Source organism: Drosophila mojavensis, unplaced genomic scaffold, assembly GCF_018153725.1.
Source record: "Drosophila mojavensis isolate 15081-1352.22 unplaced genomic scaffold, ASM1815372v1 contig_81, whole genome shotgun sequence".
Lineage (NCBI taxonomy): Eukaryota > Metazoa > Arthropoda > Insecta > Diptera > Drosophilidae > Drosophila > Drosophila mojavensis.
In genome coordinates this window covers 5,600,062-5,619,298 of record NW_025318907.1, presented here as the reverse complement: position 1 = coordinate 5,619,298, position 19,237 = coordinate 5,600,062, and the positions used below count along the sequence as shown (strand labels likewise).

General features: G+C 35.8%; 1 protein-coding gene and 2 long non-coding RNA genes across 9 annotated transcripts in view; 1 reads left to right on the top strand and 2 right to left on the bottom strand.

Annotated features, from left to right (window-relative positions):
* Positions 1–8,082, bottom strand: part of LOC6580823 (protein kinase C, brain isozyme) — a 33,220-nt gene extending 25,138 nt beyond the window's left edge. For 2 of the 7 annotated variants that reach the window (XM_044011173.1, XM_015164436.3), the window contains exon 1: positions 2,736–3,263. In XM_044011173.1, the coding sequence (XP_043867108.1) occupies positions 2,736–2,941 (206 nt within the window). In that variant the 5' untranslated portion in view covers positions 2,942–3,263. Of the gene's footprint in view, positions 1–861; positions 889–2,735; positions 3,264–4,026; positions 4,045–4,329; positions 4,456–7,988 lie in introns of those variants that run through there. The other 5 variants (XM_032729695.2, XM_015164437.3, XM_032729696.2 and 2 more) reach the window with 5 other exon arrangements.
* A 7,493-nt stretch (positions 8,083–15,575) lies between these two features.
* On the bottom strand, positions 15,576–16,102 carry LOC122757788. The gene is made up of 2 exons (XR_006357940.1): positions 16,011–16,102; positions 15,576–15,942 (listed from the first exon to the last, which is right to left on the bottom strand). It is a non-coding gene; the product is annotated as an uncharacterized LOC122757788 (long non-coding RNA).
* On the top strand, positions 15,894–16,379 carry LOC122757787. Its single transcript, XR_006357939.1, has 2 exons — positions 15,894–15,983; positions 16,084–16,379. It is a non-coding gene; the product is annotated as an uncharacterized LOC122757787 (long non-coding RNA).
* The last annotated feature ends 2,858 nt before the right edge of the window (positions 16,380–19,237 follow it).

Sequence of the window (19,237 nt, the reverse complement as noted above, 5' to 3'; positions counted from 1 at the left end):
TCTGAATTGACTTGTTGACATGTGCCCAGCTATGCGATTTTCCAATTAATTTTCTTGTCATTTTCATTGTGTGGCTTTCGAGCTGTCAACGCAATGATTAGAGAGGCCTTTGACACTCGAGAGCTATTGAGAATTTTCAATTTTGAATTAATTAAATTGAAAGCCCAAGCGTATAACGCTCGACAAAATTTTCCCAAACTATGAATATCAAATATAATTAATTTGACTTCAATTAACCTAATGTAAATTGAAATATATAAATATATGGATGCGTAATAGGACATTTATTATGATTAAATATTTCATAGAGAATTGCTAGCTAAATTTAGTTGCTAGCTATTTTAATTTGGATATATCTTGCTGACAGCTGTGTAGTGCATATAAGCTCTAAGCTTAGCATATAAATAAAGTTATGATTTATATTTCAGAACTCTCAATTAAAAATTCTGTTTTTCATTATTATTTGTATTTTATTTTTGATAAGGCTATTTGAGAATCCCATTATGAAACCGATTGTATATAAAAAGGAAATCAGGTTATAGGAACTGATTATACAAAGATCCAAGGGCATGATGCAACTCTACTTATAAAGTCTGTTTACAAACCATCCTTACAAATGAATCAATTAAGTTTTCACTTCATAGCCTTCAATTAAATCTTCATAAATATCATATGTAAAATTCTTGTTAAAACCATTTCAGAGTTTTCAATGGAAATTATTTTCGAATTAATTAAATTTATTATCAGTGAATCATAACTTAAAACTAAAATGATATTTTGCGATTGAAAACACTCCACTAGCAAAACGAAATGAATGAGATATATAGTATATATATTTCATTTAACGATAAAAATACCTACATCCATGCATATCCCGACTGATAGCCGCTGTAAGAATATAAATATATAATATTTCCCGAAAAGACTGGGCACATTGGCAATTTGTTGGTTCACTGGCAAGCTACGCAAATATTTTCTAAGGTTTTGCGGTGCCAACACGTTCAACAAATTATTTTTGTGTGTAGATAGGTGAACCGCTGGCTAATGCGCATGAGATTGGTTCATAATCCACAAGTCAAACTGAATCGAAAGCGGGGTAAAAAGCCAGCAACAGGAAGAGCAACAGGATAAGGGAAAAGGAAGCGCAACTCAAACTGCCAACTGGCCCCAAAAATTTTGTATTTCTTGTGTTTATTTTGTATGCATAACAACGGATTTGGCAAGATTTTGAGAGCGGGCTTCACTTAAATTAAATATTACACGACCAGGGCAGACTACATGCTACCTTTCAACGTCAAACTGGGTATTATGATTTCCATAGGGAACGTATACATGTGCTTTATATAAGATATCGTTGGATATAAATATACAGTTATGTATTTCAAAAGCTTTTTTGATGAAATCTTTTCATGAAAACTTTTAATTACTGAGTTACCCTTTCTACATCTAAAAGTTATCATATACAAATCAATTCATAAAATTACGTTGCTATATAAATACGTCCAGGAGTTTAAATTTAAATGAAGAATGAATAGCTTAATTATGTTCATCATATTTGCAAAATATGAAACAGTAAAAATTTTGTAAATAGTATCCATAATCATATACTAAGGAATCAACACTGAGAGTGTTAAAAAATGTCAAAAACATTCAGAATATATGCAACTTTTCAATAATCTAAAAGTACAAATATAAAAACCCCGATGCTTTCGATCTTTATACATATTTTATATACTTATATTTGATAACATCTGTAATAAATACAATGATATTTATTAAAATATCACTATTAAATTCAATCATGTTTTTATTTCTCTTATTATCTCATATGTCATATATCTCAATTACACCTCTGCTAGGGTATATAATGGTCGTTCTCTTAAAGTTGATTCTTGTCTCTGGTTTCTAACGTGCTTCCACTGCAATGTCATTTGCTTGGCTTTAATGTGTGGCTTTGTTCTCTTTCCTGTTTTTCGCGTTGTTGTTGTTTTGTTGTAGCTGTTGCTATTCGCTGGCCGCAGATAGGCATAATATCGATTGACGTAGTCTGCTTAGTTATGTCGCCGATTTCGCTGTCACGGCGTAGACCCACAAGTGCCAGGCGTGAAACATAATTTTAAAGAATTTCACAGGGTATACAAGAATTTAACAACGAAGATCAAGAGCAACAAGAGCTTAACCTAGGTCTCGACATAGACATTGCTTATGAAACTTTTGTCTCCTCTCTGAATTTTTGTAGGTATGGGAATTTGAAGGCAGCAGCAAGCAGTAATATGTGGAAAGAGATGTAGGCTGCGAGCGAGTGGGATAGGTATTGACTACTAAGCTATTCTTAGCTGAATAACATTTATAATGCTTTTTACTTTAAATTTTGATTAATCCATGTTTAAAAGTTTTGTATAAATATTTTTATTATTTCTTGATATTTTTATTTTATATCTTGATAATTAAATGAAAATGTGCCCTTTATAATGAAAATTTTTTTTTTGTATATGTACAGACTAAAATGTATGATAAATTTTAAAATCTATCTATGAAGTATCAAACAAGCTACTCATTAAAAATAGTTATGAATAAAGAATCAAAATAAATCATAAACAAATATTCTAATGACAAATGTTTCTAGTTAAGTATTTTAGATTTTCTAAGTACATCTTCTCTAATAGTTTTAAGCCTGTCTAGGATACACTTGTCTACGCTAACTGCCAGTTAAATTGATCTGCTTGTTAACTTACCAGATAAAATCCTTGCAGTGGGAACAGAATGTGGGCTGCTTGAAGAAGCGCGCGATGAAGCAATGATCTTTCACATTAAAAACGTTTTTCTTCTTGAGGGCTCCTTTGCGTAGACGGGACTTCATTTTGTTTTCGCCCATGGCCTCGCCCTCCGCCCCCTGGCCTTGGCTTTGCTGGTCGCCATTGTTGTCGCTGTTTTCCGACATGTTCACTGTTGCTGTTGCTTTTGTTGTTGTATTGCTATTGTACTTGTTGTTCGAATATTTATTGTTGCTGTTTAGTTGTTGCTCTTTATAAGTAGTATAGGTGGTTTAACTAGTGGTTGTTGTTGCTGTTGTTGTTGTTGATTCATTTGATTCTTTTGCACACTTGTCCGTTTTGTTGTTGTTTTTTTTTTTTTTTTTTCTTTCTGCTTCTACTTTTTGATACGTATTTCTTTGGCTTTTGTTTTGTTTTTTATTTTTGGTATTTAAGTATTATTGATTTCTTATAGGCAGACAAATTTAAATGCCTTTCGTTAGCCACAAGCTGAGGATCATAATAATAACAAAAAGAAAAATATTTGTTTAAATTTCATTTTAAATGCAAATTGAATTTCTGCTCGAGTTTGCGCGAGAACAGAACACAACAAGCGCGATAAATTGACAGAAGCCATAAATTTCACATGTGAATTTCATTATACAGAAATTAAAATATTAATTGACAAAGCGCACATGGTGCAATTTCAATTGTTGCAAATGCCACAGATCATATAAAACGAAAATAAAATGAAATAATATCGCTTAAATTTTAATATTCGCGCAGTTCATTAGCTGTTTAATAGTTACTGTTGTTGTTGTTGTTGTTGCATATGATTATTTTATGACTAATGATTGAATATAAATAATTTGCATTTATTTTGGCTTTGTTTTATCCATGTTTATGCACGCGCGTGGTGATAAAAAACGATATAATTAAATGAATACATACAAATAAATATTTTTATTCCGTTGTATAAAAAAAAAAAATTTTTTTTTTAAATTTTTTAAAATTGTTTTGTTTGTTTAAATAGACACGTTTTGCCGACAGCTGCAACCCCTGCCCAACCGCTAACTGTTCTACCCACTGCTAAGCGCGAAAACAGAGCTCTGCTACTTATATTAGATTAAAGACATATGTAAATTCCAGAGAAAATGGGAATGAGAGAGAGTGTACAGCAACAGTTAAAATAACTGTAACTGTAAACAAAGCTTTACAAGCTATGCTCTTTTTTTTGGCAGTTTTTACTTCTTCCGCTTGCACGTTTGTTTACTTTTTTTATTGTATCGCACTCGCACTCGCACTCACAGTCGCGCTCACTTTGGCACTATCGCTTTCGCTGTAGCTCGCACTCGCACTCGCACTCGCACTCGTATACGCACAGAAATTTCAAGGAGCAACTGGCTTCGCGTGCTCGCCAAGACGTTGTGAGTGTGCGAATATTTTCACACGCTGTGAAAAGCACACACAGCCTGTCCCCTATTTGAAAGTGTGGTGAATATGACACAAGCACAGGTGAAGAGAGAGAGAGAGAGAGAGAGAGAGAGAGAGAGAGAAACGAGAGAGACACACTCACTCGCACACGCACACACACACACTTGTTGTTGGACAACAGTCGAAAGGGGCGCCTCTCCTAATTTGCTCTGTACGCTCTTTTCGCGACTGTTGACAGCACGTGCGCTTCGCTCGAGTTTCAAACGCGTTCTGATTACTTGAGCAGCCATTTTGTGCTCTGCATGCTATTTAACGTAGCAAGCTTTTGAGCGCTGTGCTAGCGCTGTTAACTAGCAGGCAGCTGTAATGACAACTGTTATATTCATGTTATACGCTGCTAATATATATTGTTTACATTGATTAACGAGAGTTGATCGCATTTGACATCATTTAAACGCTAATTATCGCGTTTGCCCCAAAACGTGTTAATGCCGCGTTTCGTTTTTAATTGCCGCTGAGCTCATAATTGCATTTGAGCGCTGCTAAAGCGACTTTTAAGCACACCAAAAATCAATTAGATCGCTTGCAACGTAAATGAAAAGTGTAGCACAGTTGATAACGACGCCGACATACGCTTTCACACGAGCGAACAACTCTTACACGCTGTTATTTTAATAGAATGTGATATGTTAAACATTTTAATTGATACTTTTAACATTATTCTAATATTTTCAATACGTTCAATATGGTAAATTTGCATTGTAAACAAGAAGAATTTAAGTAAGAAGTACATTAGTGACGTATTTGATTTCGATTGGTTAGTGTAACTGTCAAGTCGCTCGATTAATCAACTTTTTTTTGGGTTTTCAACTGTTTGTCTAGCTTTTTGTAAGCAGCCAATAACTGTAACTGTCTCGTACCTATGACTAGGTGTCGAACTACTTGTATTTACGTGCCCCAACCGCAACCTTCATGTGTTGCGTGTTTTTTATTAGCGTTCAAGTGCAAAATCTGATAGCCAAGTGTCACGTTTCGTGTGTGGAACCAAAAAATAAAACGAATATGAAAAACTATTGCGGCTAATGCAATAATAATTTATGCATTCACTCTATAAAGATATATCGAAAAGAGTAGAGCATAAGCTATATGAACTCTATTTTCTGCTTTGCTTTGCTTTGCTCTGGCACTTTGAGTGCCTCTAATGAAAATGCCAAATATTTGTGTAAAGCTCTTAGCTTTTAAAGTACACACAACAACACACCCACACCCACACCCACACACACAGCCATACACAGACACGGCATGCAAATTGTGGTAATCACTTACATTAGATGGCAAAGAAAATGGAATTTGATTTCATGTTTTTTGCGTCTGCTTTGCTTTGCAATGCGCAGTGGAAACAGAAAAACATTAAATAATAATACGATTTTGTTTTGCTTTCCGATTTATGCAGTCATAAATTTCAATGAAAGCCACAGACCAATTAAAGCCCATTAAGGATGCGTTGAGTGCCAGAAAGATAATTACACAAAACTATAGTCACATGTTTCGCTTCGTAGCAAAAGATTGGAAACTAATGGCGAAACCGTAAGCTGTGAGCACCTAATTTGAAACGGTAAATAAGTTATACTTAAGTTTAACTTTTACTTTTGCAACTTTTAAGAGTAAAGTACTCTAGATATTTAAAAAAATATGTATATGATATATTTGGGTCATCTCTTTAGCCACGGTCGCCCTCAGGCTTTTGCTTTACCTTTTCATACTTTCGTTCACACATCTTCTTAAATCCAGCTCTCAGCTGTACTCAATGAGAGGGCAGTTTATTAAATTGCTGTGCTCAAATCTTGGATAACTTGAAAGTGAAAATACGAAGTTGGAATTATTTATGAATGAATATTTATTATTTTTCATTTAATTTATTTTACAGTTTATTTATATTTATGCTCTCCTTAATAATTGATTTATTAAAATATACATTTTTTATTATCACTTTTTCAAACGACCCTCGCCTGGCTTTTCAGTTGTTGATGACTACGCTGAATTCGCAAAGCAAAAGTACAAGAAATGTATGAGTGTATATGTATGTATATATGTAAGCACATACTATATGTATCTAAACAATTAAAAGATATTTTGTTTGCTCTTGTGACGTCATCAGTGCAGCTGGATGAAAACAATTTGCTAATTACGAGCGGCAATAAAAATAATTTAGCTTGTAAATGCAACAATAATAAATAACAACAACAATACTGACAACGCCGATAACAACAACAAATGTTAACAAGACAGCCGCAAAAAAAAAAGCAATTAACGAAAAATTTACACGCACAAATGATATTATGTGGGTGGGACAACTAAGCAAATTGTGGGCGTGGCACGCACACATTGGGCAAATAGCCACAATTGGGCTAATCGGCGCAGTGCACAATAGAAAACAAAAACAAATTTAATAAAAGTAAACAAACAGCAAATGAAATTGCAACAACAGCAGAAAAGAGCTGGCGCTTGACTTAAGTCGTTAGCACATGTCCAACAATGTGTAATGCCCCATATTTATTTGTTTATATTAATGCAATTTACATGTAAACTCAATTATTTTATTTGTTTGTATTTAACAAATATTAGACTTGCTTTTAAATTAATTTTCAAACATCAAATATGTATATATATTATATTTATTATATATATGTATGTATACATATTATATATATTATTACTGTGCCATTTGGCCTGATTTCATTTTTCAACTCATTCACGAAAGTGTTTTTATGCAATGTCCGTCTCGCTGTCTGCTTTCTTTATTAACATATTTCTTTAATACTTCAAGTGTATTGCATTGGGTGAATTTAACATATTATTTAAATATAAATAGTGGGCATTTTGGTAAATTTTAAAAGAATAAACTTTTTAACTTGTTTATTTATATATCAAATAAAATGAACTAAATTGGGGTTGTCTTTTTAACTATTAAGCTGTTTTTATAATAAATTGAAAAAAATATATTTTCATTATATATAAGCCGTAGCATTGCGCTTTTTAGTTATCTTTAAACTATTTATTAATTAAAAAAAAAAAAAAAAAATATTTTCTTTATATTTTAACCGTTTCATCACATTGAATCTTTGAATAATTTGGCAGCGAATTCACTGTATTTATTTATTTAAATTAAAATAACTATTATTTTTTTCGCTCTTGGCGACTTTTAATTAGTTTTTTCTGGCTTTGCACTTTGTTTTGAATAATTTTATTGGTTTTCTGTTTCAGAATTTGCTTCCATATTTGTCATAAATTATTTATTTTTTATTCATTTCGTTTTGCAATATACGCTTATTATTTAAATTATTTCCATTAGTTTTTTCTCTCTTCAATTTCTGTATGCTTTTATATATTTGTATACGCATATTTTTGCTTTTGCATTTTGCGCTTATTAATTGAATTTGCGCCAAAAAAAGAGCATCGCGTCGCTACTTAATTGAATTCTTTTGTTAGTTTTTGCCGCTTTGTCAATTGAAGCACAGTAAATTGCACACACACACACACACACAAACACACTCACTGGAGAACACAGAGTGTAGCACATTTGATTAAATAAGAGATTCGCCACATGCAACAAATGTTCCAGCAATTTGCCCTCGAAATCGAATCAATCATCGATCGCAAATGGAGGTGGAAATCGTGGAAATCGATGCCGCCTGCCGTTATAAAAAGCACTTAACGAGTCACTGAGTACCGTTCAACCGCACCTCACCGCACCGCACCGCCTCCTCAGTCGCTGACCCGCTGCCCCTCTCACTCACTCACCCATCCTCTCTTTCACTCTCAGCACACTCGATTCCGTACGTACGCTGGCTCTTCGTATCGTTCAGATACACATACAACTCAAGTCTGTCTGCCACACAAAAAGCGAACGCGCCTGGTCAGTCTCTGATCTTCACAGCAGCCAGCAGCTGGCAGCTGGCAGCTGGCAGCTGGTAGCCGGCAGCGCTGCTCACGTCGCAGTTCGCGGCACGACGCGACGTCGACGTCGTCGTCGCTGCTTGTCGATTTGTTATGACGGGCCACACCGGTTCGACGATTCCGACGAGCGACGATCGGACCACTGTGCAAGACGACAGCAAAACCGGCAATGCTCAATTGCGCGAGGCATTCGATATAGGGAATACCCAGGGAAGGTAGTTCAGCTAGATCATACGACCCACATTATTGAATTGAATGGAAATTTATATTATTTATTTATTTATTTTTGAATTCATATATTTAGGTATTTATTTGATATATTTTTTTTAACATGACAATAAAATCTGCCTATTTTTCTTTAATTTGAATATATGTTTTAATTGTCTTTTCTATATATTATTATCCTATATATTATATTATATTGTAATGCCTCTTTCTTTATATCTGACTCCCACTAATTATTATTATATAATCTGCATATATCAAAACTATTTCTTCCGTTATTCTGTCTCTCTGTCTCTCCTACTTTCGCCCTCTTTCCCTATCTCTCTCTCACTCTCAATGCTTCTCTCATTGTCTGTCTCATGCTCCCTTATAATTTCATATTACTTATTCTTATCACTAATTTTTTCTTATAAATTTGGTCTCTTCTTTACAATTGATTTGAGAATATTATATGATGAGGGTGTTGAGTATTCGTTGTTGTTTCTTCCATGCAGTGATGCATCTGTTGTTGTTGCATTGACTTTTATTTCATTCAATTAGCAACGCTTTTTGTAGCGTTGCGTTGGCGTCTACTACTATGGAAATGAGTGCAGGCTAGCTCTCTCTCTCTCTCTCTCTCTCTCTTCTCTCCGTTATTCTCTGTAGCTCTCCCGTTCGCCCTGTCTCTCATTTATCAATTGCACTTTTGGCCAGCTTCTGCTGTTGTCAGAGAACAGATGCTGCTACAGATGCAGCCAGAGATGCATAAATGAAGCCAACGCCTCGTGGCTGGCTCTGAGCCAAACATTGTTGTTGTTGTTGTTGTTATTGCTTGTCATATAACAAATTGTTGATATGCTATGCACACATTCATATTTTGGTGCCAAATCAAACCTATCCCAATTTTTCGTTTGCTTTAGACGTCATCGTCCGATTGCCAAGGCTTAGTTCAATAAATTGAAATCGTTTTGGGTCTATATTATTTGTTTTTATCTCTTATGTTTACTGATTCGCTCTTCCTCTTCCTCCTCCTTCTTCTTCTTCTTCTTCTTGTGCGCATTTAAGGCGCGTTTTTTATAAGGCTGATTGCCAATCGTAAACTTGCCTTTTTTCCATCTCTTCTTTTGTTTTGCTTTTATAGAGTCAGCGCGTCATATGCGTTGTTTTTGTTGTTGTTGTTGCTTTTTATTATACTTTATGCTTCGGAGTTATCAGCAAGTGAATAAATCAAATGTTCTATAAATAATTGAGTGAAAATTATTAAACATCTGTTGAATTGAATTGAAAGCTCAACCGAATTAAGGAATTTGAATACAATGGAATGGCCAATGGGAGGAGGCTGACCATGAAGAAGACCGAGAAGACATTGCTCAAGGCAGTTCAAGTATTGCCTGAATATTGAACGTATTTAAATACAATGGAATGAGCGCAAGCAACGTGTATATAAGTAAGATAACAAACTGCTCAGATGTATTGCTGATGTATATCAATTTATATGGGGGAAAGGAAAGCTAGAGAAGATTGCTGGATTTGAAATACCCTCGGCTAAATAAGTATTTGCATGTAGGGTATTTAATTTTTGACCAAATGTATCTGTACTTATTTTCCTAATTTGTATTATATATGCTTTGTAGCAGTCTAGCATATAAATAACCGCATATACATACATATATATTAACCATAAGTTTTATCCCTGATATATTATGCCCTATGATATATAGGGTATAGGCTACATGCCCTTATTTATATAAAGTGTGTATAAAACAGGTCACGAAACAGAGCAGAAGCTGTTGGCCACGAAATAAATAGCCTCTGTTGAGAAGTCTAAATATTAAATTACTATAAAATATCTTTTCGAACAAAAGGAAAGATTTTTTCTTTGACTAAAATAAATTTAAAGTGCATTTTATTTAAAATTTATTTTATTTTGTTGTATTTATTTATTTTAATTCATTTTTTAGCTTATATTATATGTATAATTATTTTTTTTTAGAATAGCCACACAATTATATTCTCTTATTAATATTTGTGATATTATGAATTGAAATAAGTTCACAAGGCATTGCCGGAGTATTCCGTATGGTTTTAATAAACTTAAAAAAAAAAAATAAATAAAAAACATAATGAAATTAAATATGACGATCCTATATCATATTAGAGCCATCCGATATTCCCTTTTGTGGATCATAACATTAGTTTACATATTTACCTCGCTGAGGGTATTCAATTGGGTCAGGGAGAGAAATCAGAAAACTGCTTTAAGACCAACCAGAATTTTAAAGAGATGAATATAGTTTCATAGTTAGCATATGATTTGGTTTTATAATCATAAAAGACAAAATTGAACCTAGAGTGTGAGTGACAAAGGTATGGATAAATATGCGTTTCGATAGATTTACATTTGCGTATATGGTAGATATAAGTCCCTATAGATATAATTATAGAAAGATTAAAATATTTAGCAATAAATTTTTTATATATTTTTATAGTTATAAATAATATAATACTTTGTTATAAACCATTCACTCTTTTCAATTAGCATTAAACGTGTAATTTGTGATCGAAGTTCATACTTTAATATATGTGCATGATTGGAATATTTTGAATATTCCATTGAGGGATTTCACAATAATTAAGACAAATAACTCTCTTCTAATCGTGAGCTTATGCTATTGAAAACCTGCTTCCATACAGCTTATTATCAAATCATAAAAATCATTTAGCACAAAGCGTTTGCCTAGCGTCGCAGTCGCAGTCGCAGTCGCAGTCGCCGTCGTTGTCGCCGTTTCGCTGTCTGCGTCACAGTCGGCGCCGCAGTCGAGGTCTCTATTTAGCATATCTGGAATTGGTGACGTCGTCAATTCGCCTATTTGAAATTCTGGTTTGCCTTAGTTTCGCTAGTGGCTGTGGCTGTGGCTGTGACTGCGGCTGCGGCTGTTGGTGTTCGATATCATATTGGATACCCTACGACCGTATAAAATGGTTATGAAAGGCTACGATGGTGTTGTTGTCTATATATTGGTAATTGAGATAGCAGAAGGCTCAACAAATTACCCAAAATATTCCATCAGTGCATAACATGAGAAACGAAGCTCTCTTTTTTAAGCGACCCATGGCTTGGTTTAGGGTATATTTTAGTCGCTGATTCGCAAACTTTTCCCTCTATTCATTTTACAATTCAGCTTTTTTTGCACCCTGAATCGAAATTGTTTCTTCTATTTTTTCTTCTTTGCACAAAAAACAATATTTTTGTTCTGCAGCCAGGGGCCGGGTATGTGGGCGGTGGGCGTTGATAGGTGGGTGGCGGTTAGGGGCGTGTCGATTGCCGCTTGATTTGCTGCGCCCTTGCCTTTTGTATCAGTGCCTCGTTTATTATTTATTTATTTATGCGCATAAATTAAAATAATTTTTGTTGTTGTGCCATTTTCTTGGAAGCACAAAGAAAATTTTTGCAGTTCTTGTGAAAATGTTCGGCAATTGGTAAATAAATGCGTTATTGATAGGCAATTGACTGGCAGCTGATGTTGCTATTGTAGAGTATGCCATGTTGGCCGCTCGAATGGCTGCATACTTTTGGGCGTGGCATTGTAAATCGCATCAGCAAGTGGACAGCGCCGGACAGGTCACAAATCCGTCTTTTATTCGGGGCTTTAAAGATTAAAGAGTATGTATATATACATTTTTTCGCTTTGTTCGTTTTGTTACCTTCAAAAAGGCGGCAAAACTTTTGCAACTTCACAAAATGCTGCACATTAAGAATTAATAAATAAAAAAGACAATTTAAAGTTGGGACTCTTGGCATTTTTCAAGGAACAGGCTTCAGCTGACAGCAGCACGCGCCAAACTCAGCCCGTAACGCGTGACGCGTAACGCGACTTGTCTGTAAAAAGTTTCTAATGAAAACTGCCTAGTACATACATACATATATATATATACATATATACAATTATATATGGACGAATATGTATCAAGTGTATGCCTCTATATAGTAGCCCCCGCAGCTGCCAACTTGTCAGCAAAAGTTTTGCGCAACTTTGGCAACATTTCTGGGCTCAGCAACGTATTTCTTATTAAATTAAGCGTTTCCTCCATGGAAGCCCATGGAAGGGCAACGGATGGGTTGTCCAACTGTTGCGCAGCGGGTCGGTCGCCCATTTGAATTTTGCGCTTTGTAATTAGCCACTGCCCCACGGCGATGTGGCGGAAAATGTGAAGGTGCCTGAAATTAACTGCGTACTGTAGAATTTGATTTAAAGCGTGGCAATCAAATGGGCATCGCTGTCGCTAACGCAATCGCAATCGCAATGGCAATCGATAGAGACAGTGTTGTGCAACGCATAAATCAAGCAAATGACAGAGGATGGACAGCGGGCATAGGACATAGGGCTGGTTGGCTTGGTATTACAGGCCCACTACATATGCCCACTCGAGGCACGCCCACTTTGGGGGCAAACGGCGCGCAAACAATGGCGGCTAACAGTGTTTGAATGGGCTAGCCAAGAGGGGCACGGAAGGAGGAGTAGCCAACAGCCGGGCAGAATGAGTATGAGCAACCAGAGATGACTGCCCATGAGTGCATGGGACAGCAGCAGATGAATAGAGGGGAGCTGGAGTAGCGGCTACCAGGGATACTGGACACGGGGCATTGGGCAGGCAATGAGCAAGATCAAGAGCTGCCGCTGCGTAGAACAATGGCTGGTGGGCCACTGGCAGCGGGGCTAGCTGCAGCAATTGAACTGTGTGGACAGCTGCTTTGTGAGCGACACTTTTGACTTATGTGACAGCTGCTGCTGGCCTCTGTTAATGGCGGCTCACTGAAATGAGCTGCTGCTGCTGCTGCTGCTGCTGCTGAGGAGTCGCACTGGCAACAGCTGTTCGCTGCCTAGGATTTGTGTGCCGCTGAGATGAATGAATATGAAAGTAGGCTACACAAAAGTCTATTCAAATGAAGTTCATGTAGCAGGCACAAAGCATACAAAAAAACAAAACAGTTTATCAATGCTCCATATCGGGACTGTAAGGGCTAATACTGGCTATAAATGGATTTCCAACTGAGGAGAGCTTAACTAAAGGAAATGCTGTAAAGGCGCTAAGCAAATTTGTAAATCGTAATTGCAAAATTCTACTTGAGTTGACTCAGTTTTTTTAAGAACTTGGTGTTGCTTAGAGATCTAACCGGAATGCTTCAAATGTACTCCACGTATATATTAAATATATGGTAGCATCTACACTGTATCAATATAATAAAATCAATAAAATTGGGCTTGTTATTTTAGCAAAAATTTGCATAGCTTAAAAGAATTTTTAACACTCTCCCATATATCATTTGATTTTCAAGCTTTTGAATTCATATGACTTAAGGCAGTAAAGGATTTGTCAGATGACAGATTGGATTGTAGGTCGTAAAACTTTTGAAATGCTAAGCAAATTGCAATGGTCTTCATATAAGCCACGCCCCCTCTCTTTCTGTCTTCAGTCGGTCGCTGCCAGCTTTCTGACCATGGGAATTGCCAATTTATATGCAAAGTTAACATAATACTTGAAATATTTGCAAGCAAAAGGTAAATGTCACAAGTGAAAAAGGCTAAGCTCAAGCAAAAGTCTACCCGAAAAAAGGAAAGAACAAAATGGAATGTGGAAATATTTGTAAAATTTATATTTTGAATACAAAATGACTGTTGTTGATGCTGTTGTTGTTGTTGTTGTTGTTGTTGTTGTTGTTGTTATGTCCATATGGCCACAGGGCCTTTTGAGTTCAGGATTTGGTTGGGTAAACAAGAGCGGTCTCCACTTGGTATTCCCTCTCTTTCCCTCACTTTATTCTTTTTTTCTCTCTCTCTCTCTCTCTGGAGTGATTCAACACGTGGCTAGGTTCCTTTCGACTAATTTACACGCAAAACAGCTGCCACAGCTTGTGGTGTGTAATTAAAGGGAAATTGTAACGCGTGCCACGGCGCACTGTGAACGTGTCAAATGACAGACGCCATTTAATAAGAGAGTAATATAAAAATATATATGTATGTATATAGAAGAATGCTCAAAATATGTGTGCCAAAATGCAAAATGTCGAGCGTAAATAGAACGAAGCGTGGCCGACACATGGCATCACGTATACGCAGCGTATGACGCGCAATGAGATGAGCTGCCACGCTCAGCGCTTTACTTGCCATTATTATTTGCGTTTGTTTAATTAAAAGTTTCACTCACTCGGACTAAATCAATTGCACATAAATTCAGCTGCAGCGCCGCAGAGCTGGGGGAAAATGTGCCAAGCCAAAAGTTTCAATGGCTTTTAATTACGAAGCAAACAAAAAGCTGGGATATCCAGTTGAAAGCATTTTGAAGGCGATTCGACGTGGCCACAAAATAAATGCGTCTGAATCAATGGGCGGTCGGATTAAATGTGGGCGCGGCACACACACACAAAGAAGAGTGCGGCCAAAGCCTTAAGAGGGCAACTCGTATGAAAGGTTCTTTAAAAGTGCAAAGCTGGCAACTCTTGGCAATTGATTGACTAAAGAACTGAACTGGCGAATTATTTCAAATTGTTATCAATTCAATGGCTCTGAAAGTATACAGACAAATTAAATGAATTTGTGCTCTTATTTATTCAGAATGCAGTTTAATGAAAATTATGAATTAGAAAAAGTTTCAAAAGTATAACTTTGATTTTAATATAATTTAAGTTGCATCTTTTGTTAACCACTTATTTTAACACTTGAATGCTTTAAATGCTAACGCTTGTCTTCTTAAAGGCAAGTGTTTCTATTCTTCTATTTAATTATCAAAATAAATGTTCAAGCATAAGAAAAATGAAGTTCAATGATAGAGCCCCTTGTGATTGGAAATCACGCGAATAACATTAGGTGTTAATGAAAATGAATGATTACAAGTAGAATTTTTTGATTAATAATACAAATAATACTAATTCTTATCAGAGAAGAGCACCGCTTTCGCATTAAAGAAAATTTGTATTTCGTATAGAGTTCGACTAAAAAAGAAAATATGCATATTTTGAAGTGTTTGTGAGGGAACCTGGCACCCAAATTTCAAATATACACAGTTGGAAATATCAGCAATACATTTCTAGTTACATTCAGAAGAATAATTTTACTTAAATTTAATCTTTATTACACTTTAGCAGCTTTGTTTCAGTTTCGTTCACTCATTTCATATTTAAAGCAAAATCGATATCTTCAAATGACACACAGTCTCAACGATGATTCCGTTTCATATGTATGTTCATTAGTAAGTGATACAATATATTTGCCGATAAAAATTTCAATTAAAATCAAGCAAAATATTACTAAATATAAATATTTTTCTCTTCTCTCTAGGTGATTCTCTCCTTGACCAACATTCTGTAATCCGGCGCATGCCGCACGGCACTTGGCTGGGATAACTCGGTTGCAACAGCGACTTATCAAACGGAAAAGTGAAACACTGCAGCTGGACGCCGCAAGATGAAGGCAAGCTGTTATGTCATTTTGTGGCTAACTTTAGAATAGCAAGAGAATACAAAACTATTTTTAGATGTCAGATCTTGCCCCTTCCTTTCGATGGGCCCCAGCCAGAGCTTTGGAACGAGTTGTAGCTGAAATGACAGTTTACATTTCAGAGTTTTTGTGGCGTGTGGTAAGTGGCAAATAGATTCATTAATACCATGTTGAGTGCAAATTAATTAGCGCTCCAATTGTGCGCCCGGTACGTTGGTCACTAATCCAATCATTTCCAGCTCAACGCCCAGCCCAGACGAATTTCGTCTAGTCATGTGCGTTAATTATTCTGCCAGATGTGTGACTGTGTTGAGGTGTATGACTATGACTGTGTGTGTGCTTGTTTGTGGCATTTAATTGCAAACGCTCTACGAAAGTGTCCAAAACAAGGGCAGGTAAAGCAAAGAAATAAGGAAAAAAAAAAAAACAGAATAGGCTTGAGGCAGGCTCTGAATATGCTATCAGTAAACAAAATGGAAAAGTTTTTCCAGCTGCTGCAGGCGATATGAAAATAAATACAACAAAATTTGTAAAACCAACAGCAAAAATAATAACAACAACAACAGCAAGAGCATAATGAAAAGGCAAAGCAGAAGAAGCAGAGCAAAGAGAAAAGCCAAGCAAACAACAGCTCAAAAAGTAGGCAATACAAAAGGCTTTCATTGTTTATGTGCAAGGCGGCTTAAGTTGGGTGGCATTTATAAGGTTTTTACGGCATCTTATTGTTAGATAGATAGGAATACCGAAAAACAGAAGTATTGTAACTGCTTATTAGAAAGATATCATATATGCGCTGTAACTTCCCAGAACTGGGAGACTTACATAAGCTAGCCTAGCTGATATTAACTATATTATTGAATTTCTGATAATAAAATCCAATACATTTTTTGTTAAAGCTGAAAAAAGAAAAGAAAATGATATAGAATCCTAACTTTTATATATGTGCCCAAACAAATTTTAAAGTGATTCAGGTCTGCATTCTGGAATTTGGAATACTTTTATGATTTGATATTCATTCATTAATATAAATACGTAACCCTTCAAATCTTATAAACAAACCTTGTGTATTCCCTGTTGGGTAGCTTATTACCATTTCCTATATTGTATTGACACCACGTATTCTTAATCCACGATTATTTCTAGCATTTCTCTACCTTTGACAGCTTTAATATCCCATGCACCCATCCACTGAATCCTTTGTGTCCCTTTTTAAAAGTTACGTACTCTTCTTCTTTTTTTCGTTTTTTGTTTTTGTTATATTCTGAGGCAGTTTAACGGCACTTCGTCGCTAAACAAAACGACAAAAGGCAAGTGCTGAGATAAACAGTAAGACAAAAGAGACGCCAAATCGTGAGGCACTCGAGCAGAGAGCGTAAAGTAAACGCTTGGGCAACAGCTGCTTGACTTCGTGCGGCATGTGGCGTGCGGCATGTGGCATGTGGCATGTGCTTAGCCTTGTTTGCATGTGTCTGTCCCGTCTCTGCCCTTGTCAGCTGTCTCTCTTGCTCCCTGTATCTGAGTGCTGCCTTCATAATTTCCATTTTTTCCGTTTATTTTTGCTTTGCTCTTTAGGTCGAAGTTCAAGCGTTGCAAATTAAGCGCAAAAAGCGAGTACAAAATGCCTAAAAGCGTCAGCGTTTAAGATAAACAGAAATACAAGAAAGCAAATGGACAAACCAAGTAATTAAGTACACATCAACCCAACACCGGCCACTCAGCACAAAAATATGCTAATGGGAATATTATATTTAAATACCCTATGCGCATAGATAATTGATCAAGTGGGGTATATTGCCAAGCCACAGTCGATTAAGTAATATTTTTTTTAATCTATCCTAAGCTGAATAGAGTTTACAATATACATAAATAGATTTATATCGATACCTAATCCTCAATACATCAGATAACATTTCAGCTTAGCCATATTTAGCACTTTCAGTACAAAAATTGAAAGTAAAGATGAGTATAGGATATCTCCTAGCAGTTCTCTCTGGCAGTAACCGCAATCTTACTTATTTCATTCTTGCTACACTTTACAATATTCGCACAGAGTCTCATTATAATTATCTTTCATGCTGCTCGGAAGGAGGGGCGCTCCAGGAGAGTGCTACTCATCATAATTTGCTGCCTGTTGCTGTGCCTGGCGCTTGTCTATGCCCAAGCTCTTCTGGCCAAGAGGTAGGCCTTTCTATATTTGATTCAGCTCGCGTGTTTTTGGGCCTAAATGTGCCTGCTTATGCGTCGCGTTTAGCACATCGTTACCTGCGTTTAAGTGGTAAACAGTTTGGCTGTGAGTGGAGGGGCAACGGTCGGCATGCCAGCCAGCCGAGCAATCAATATGAAGCACCGACTAAAGCTTTGGCTATGGTACCGTTAAACAACCATTTAAGAAGTAATTTTTACAAAAACAAAAATTGTTGATACGCTGTGACTGCTATTTACAGCAGTTAATGCGATATGAACAGCATTTTCTATAGATGGACTCATGGTTTAAGTGCTTTCTCTCGACTGTGGATTTGAGGTAGGTGAGACTTGTTTGAGAACTGAACATCTGAACACTTGAGATACTATTCATGTCGTTGCAATAAAGTTTGTATCTTAATCTAAGATATTGTATTTTGAATAAGCACCAAATAGCCGTAGAAGCTTTTCTAGTGTCAAAGTGTTATATATGTAGATAATTTTTAATAAATAATATATACATATATGCATCTACGTATATAATTAAACAACATTATTTTAAGATCGAATATCATACAATGTCATGATTTAGAAATATCTGTAAATGTAATTGTTTGTTCATTATCTAACAGCACAAAATTATAGACTGACTGAATGGTAACTAGATTGCAGGAAAGGAAATAAATAAAAGATATTATTCTTTTCTCTTATGATATATTTTTAAATTCATACTGACTTTAAGAATATCATCTGTCGTTGTCATGTCTTTAATATACTAAATTTAGTAACTTTCTCCTTCTGCATATATGTATGTATATCAGATTCAAATCCGCCACGATTTGCCCATATCATTTATCGTTTGATTCGAAATTGCGCATATGTATATGTGATAAATATTTATAATCGCTCGCTATATGAGTATGTCACTCAGTTCATCATAGCCTCCCCATATCGCCCCTCGCAGCCCACCTTCTTCTCCTTTTCATTGAATCATGCTGCCTCGATTGACTTCTGTAACGGCAGAGCTAACATAAAATCAATAAAGTCGTTTTAGAGCTCATTGAATCGTTAAAGGACAAACAACGTACCAATGACTTATAAATACTTACACACTGTAACACACACACTCACACACACATACATATACACGGGCACAACTGTGGCAACAACCCCAATTAAATTTAGAAACGAAAATGTATTAAAAATATACGA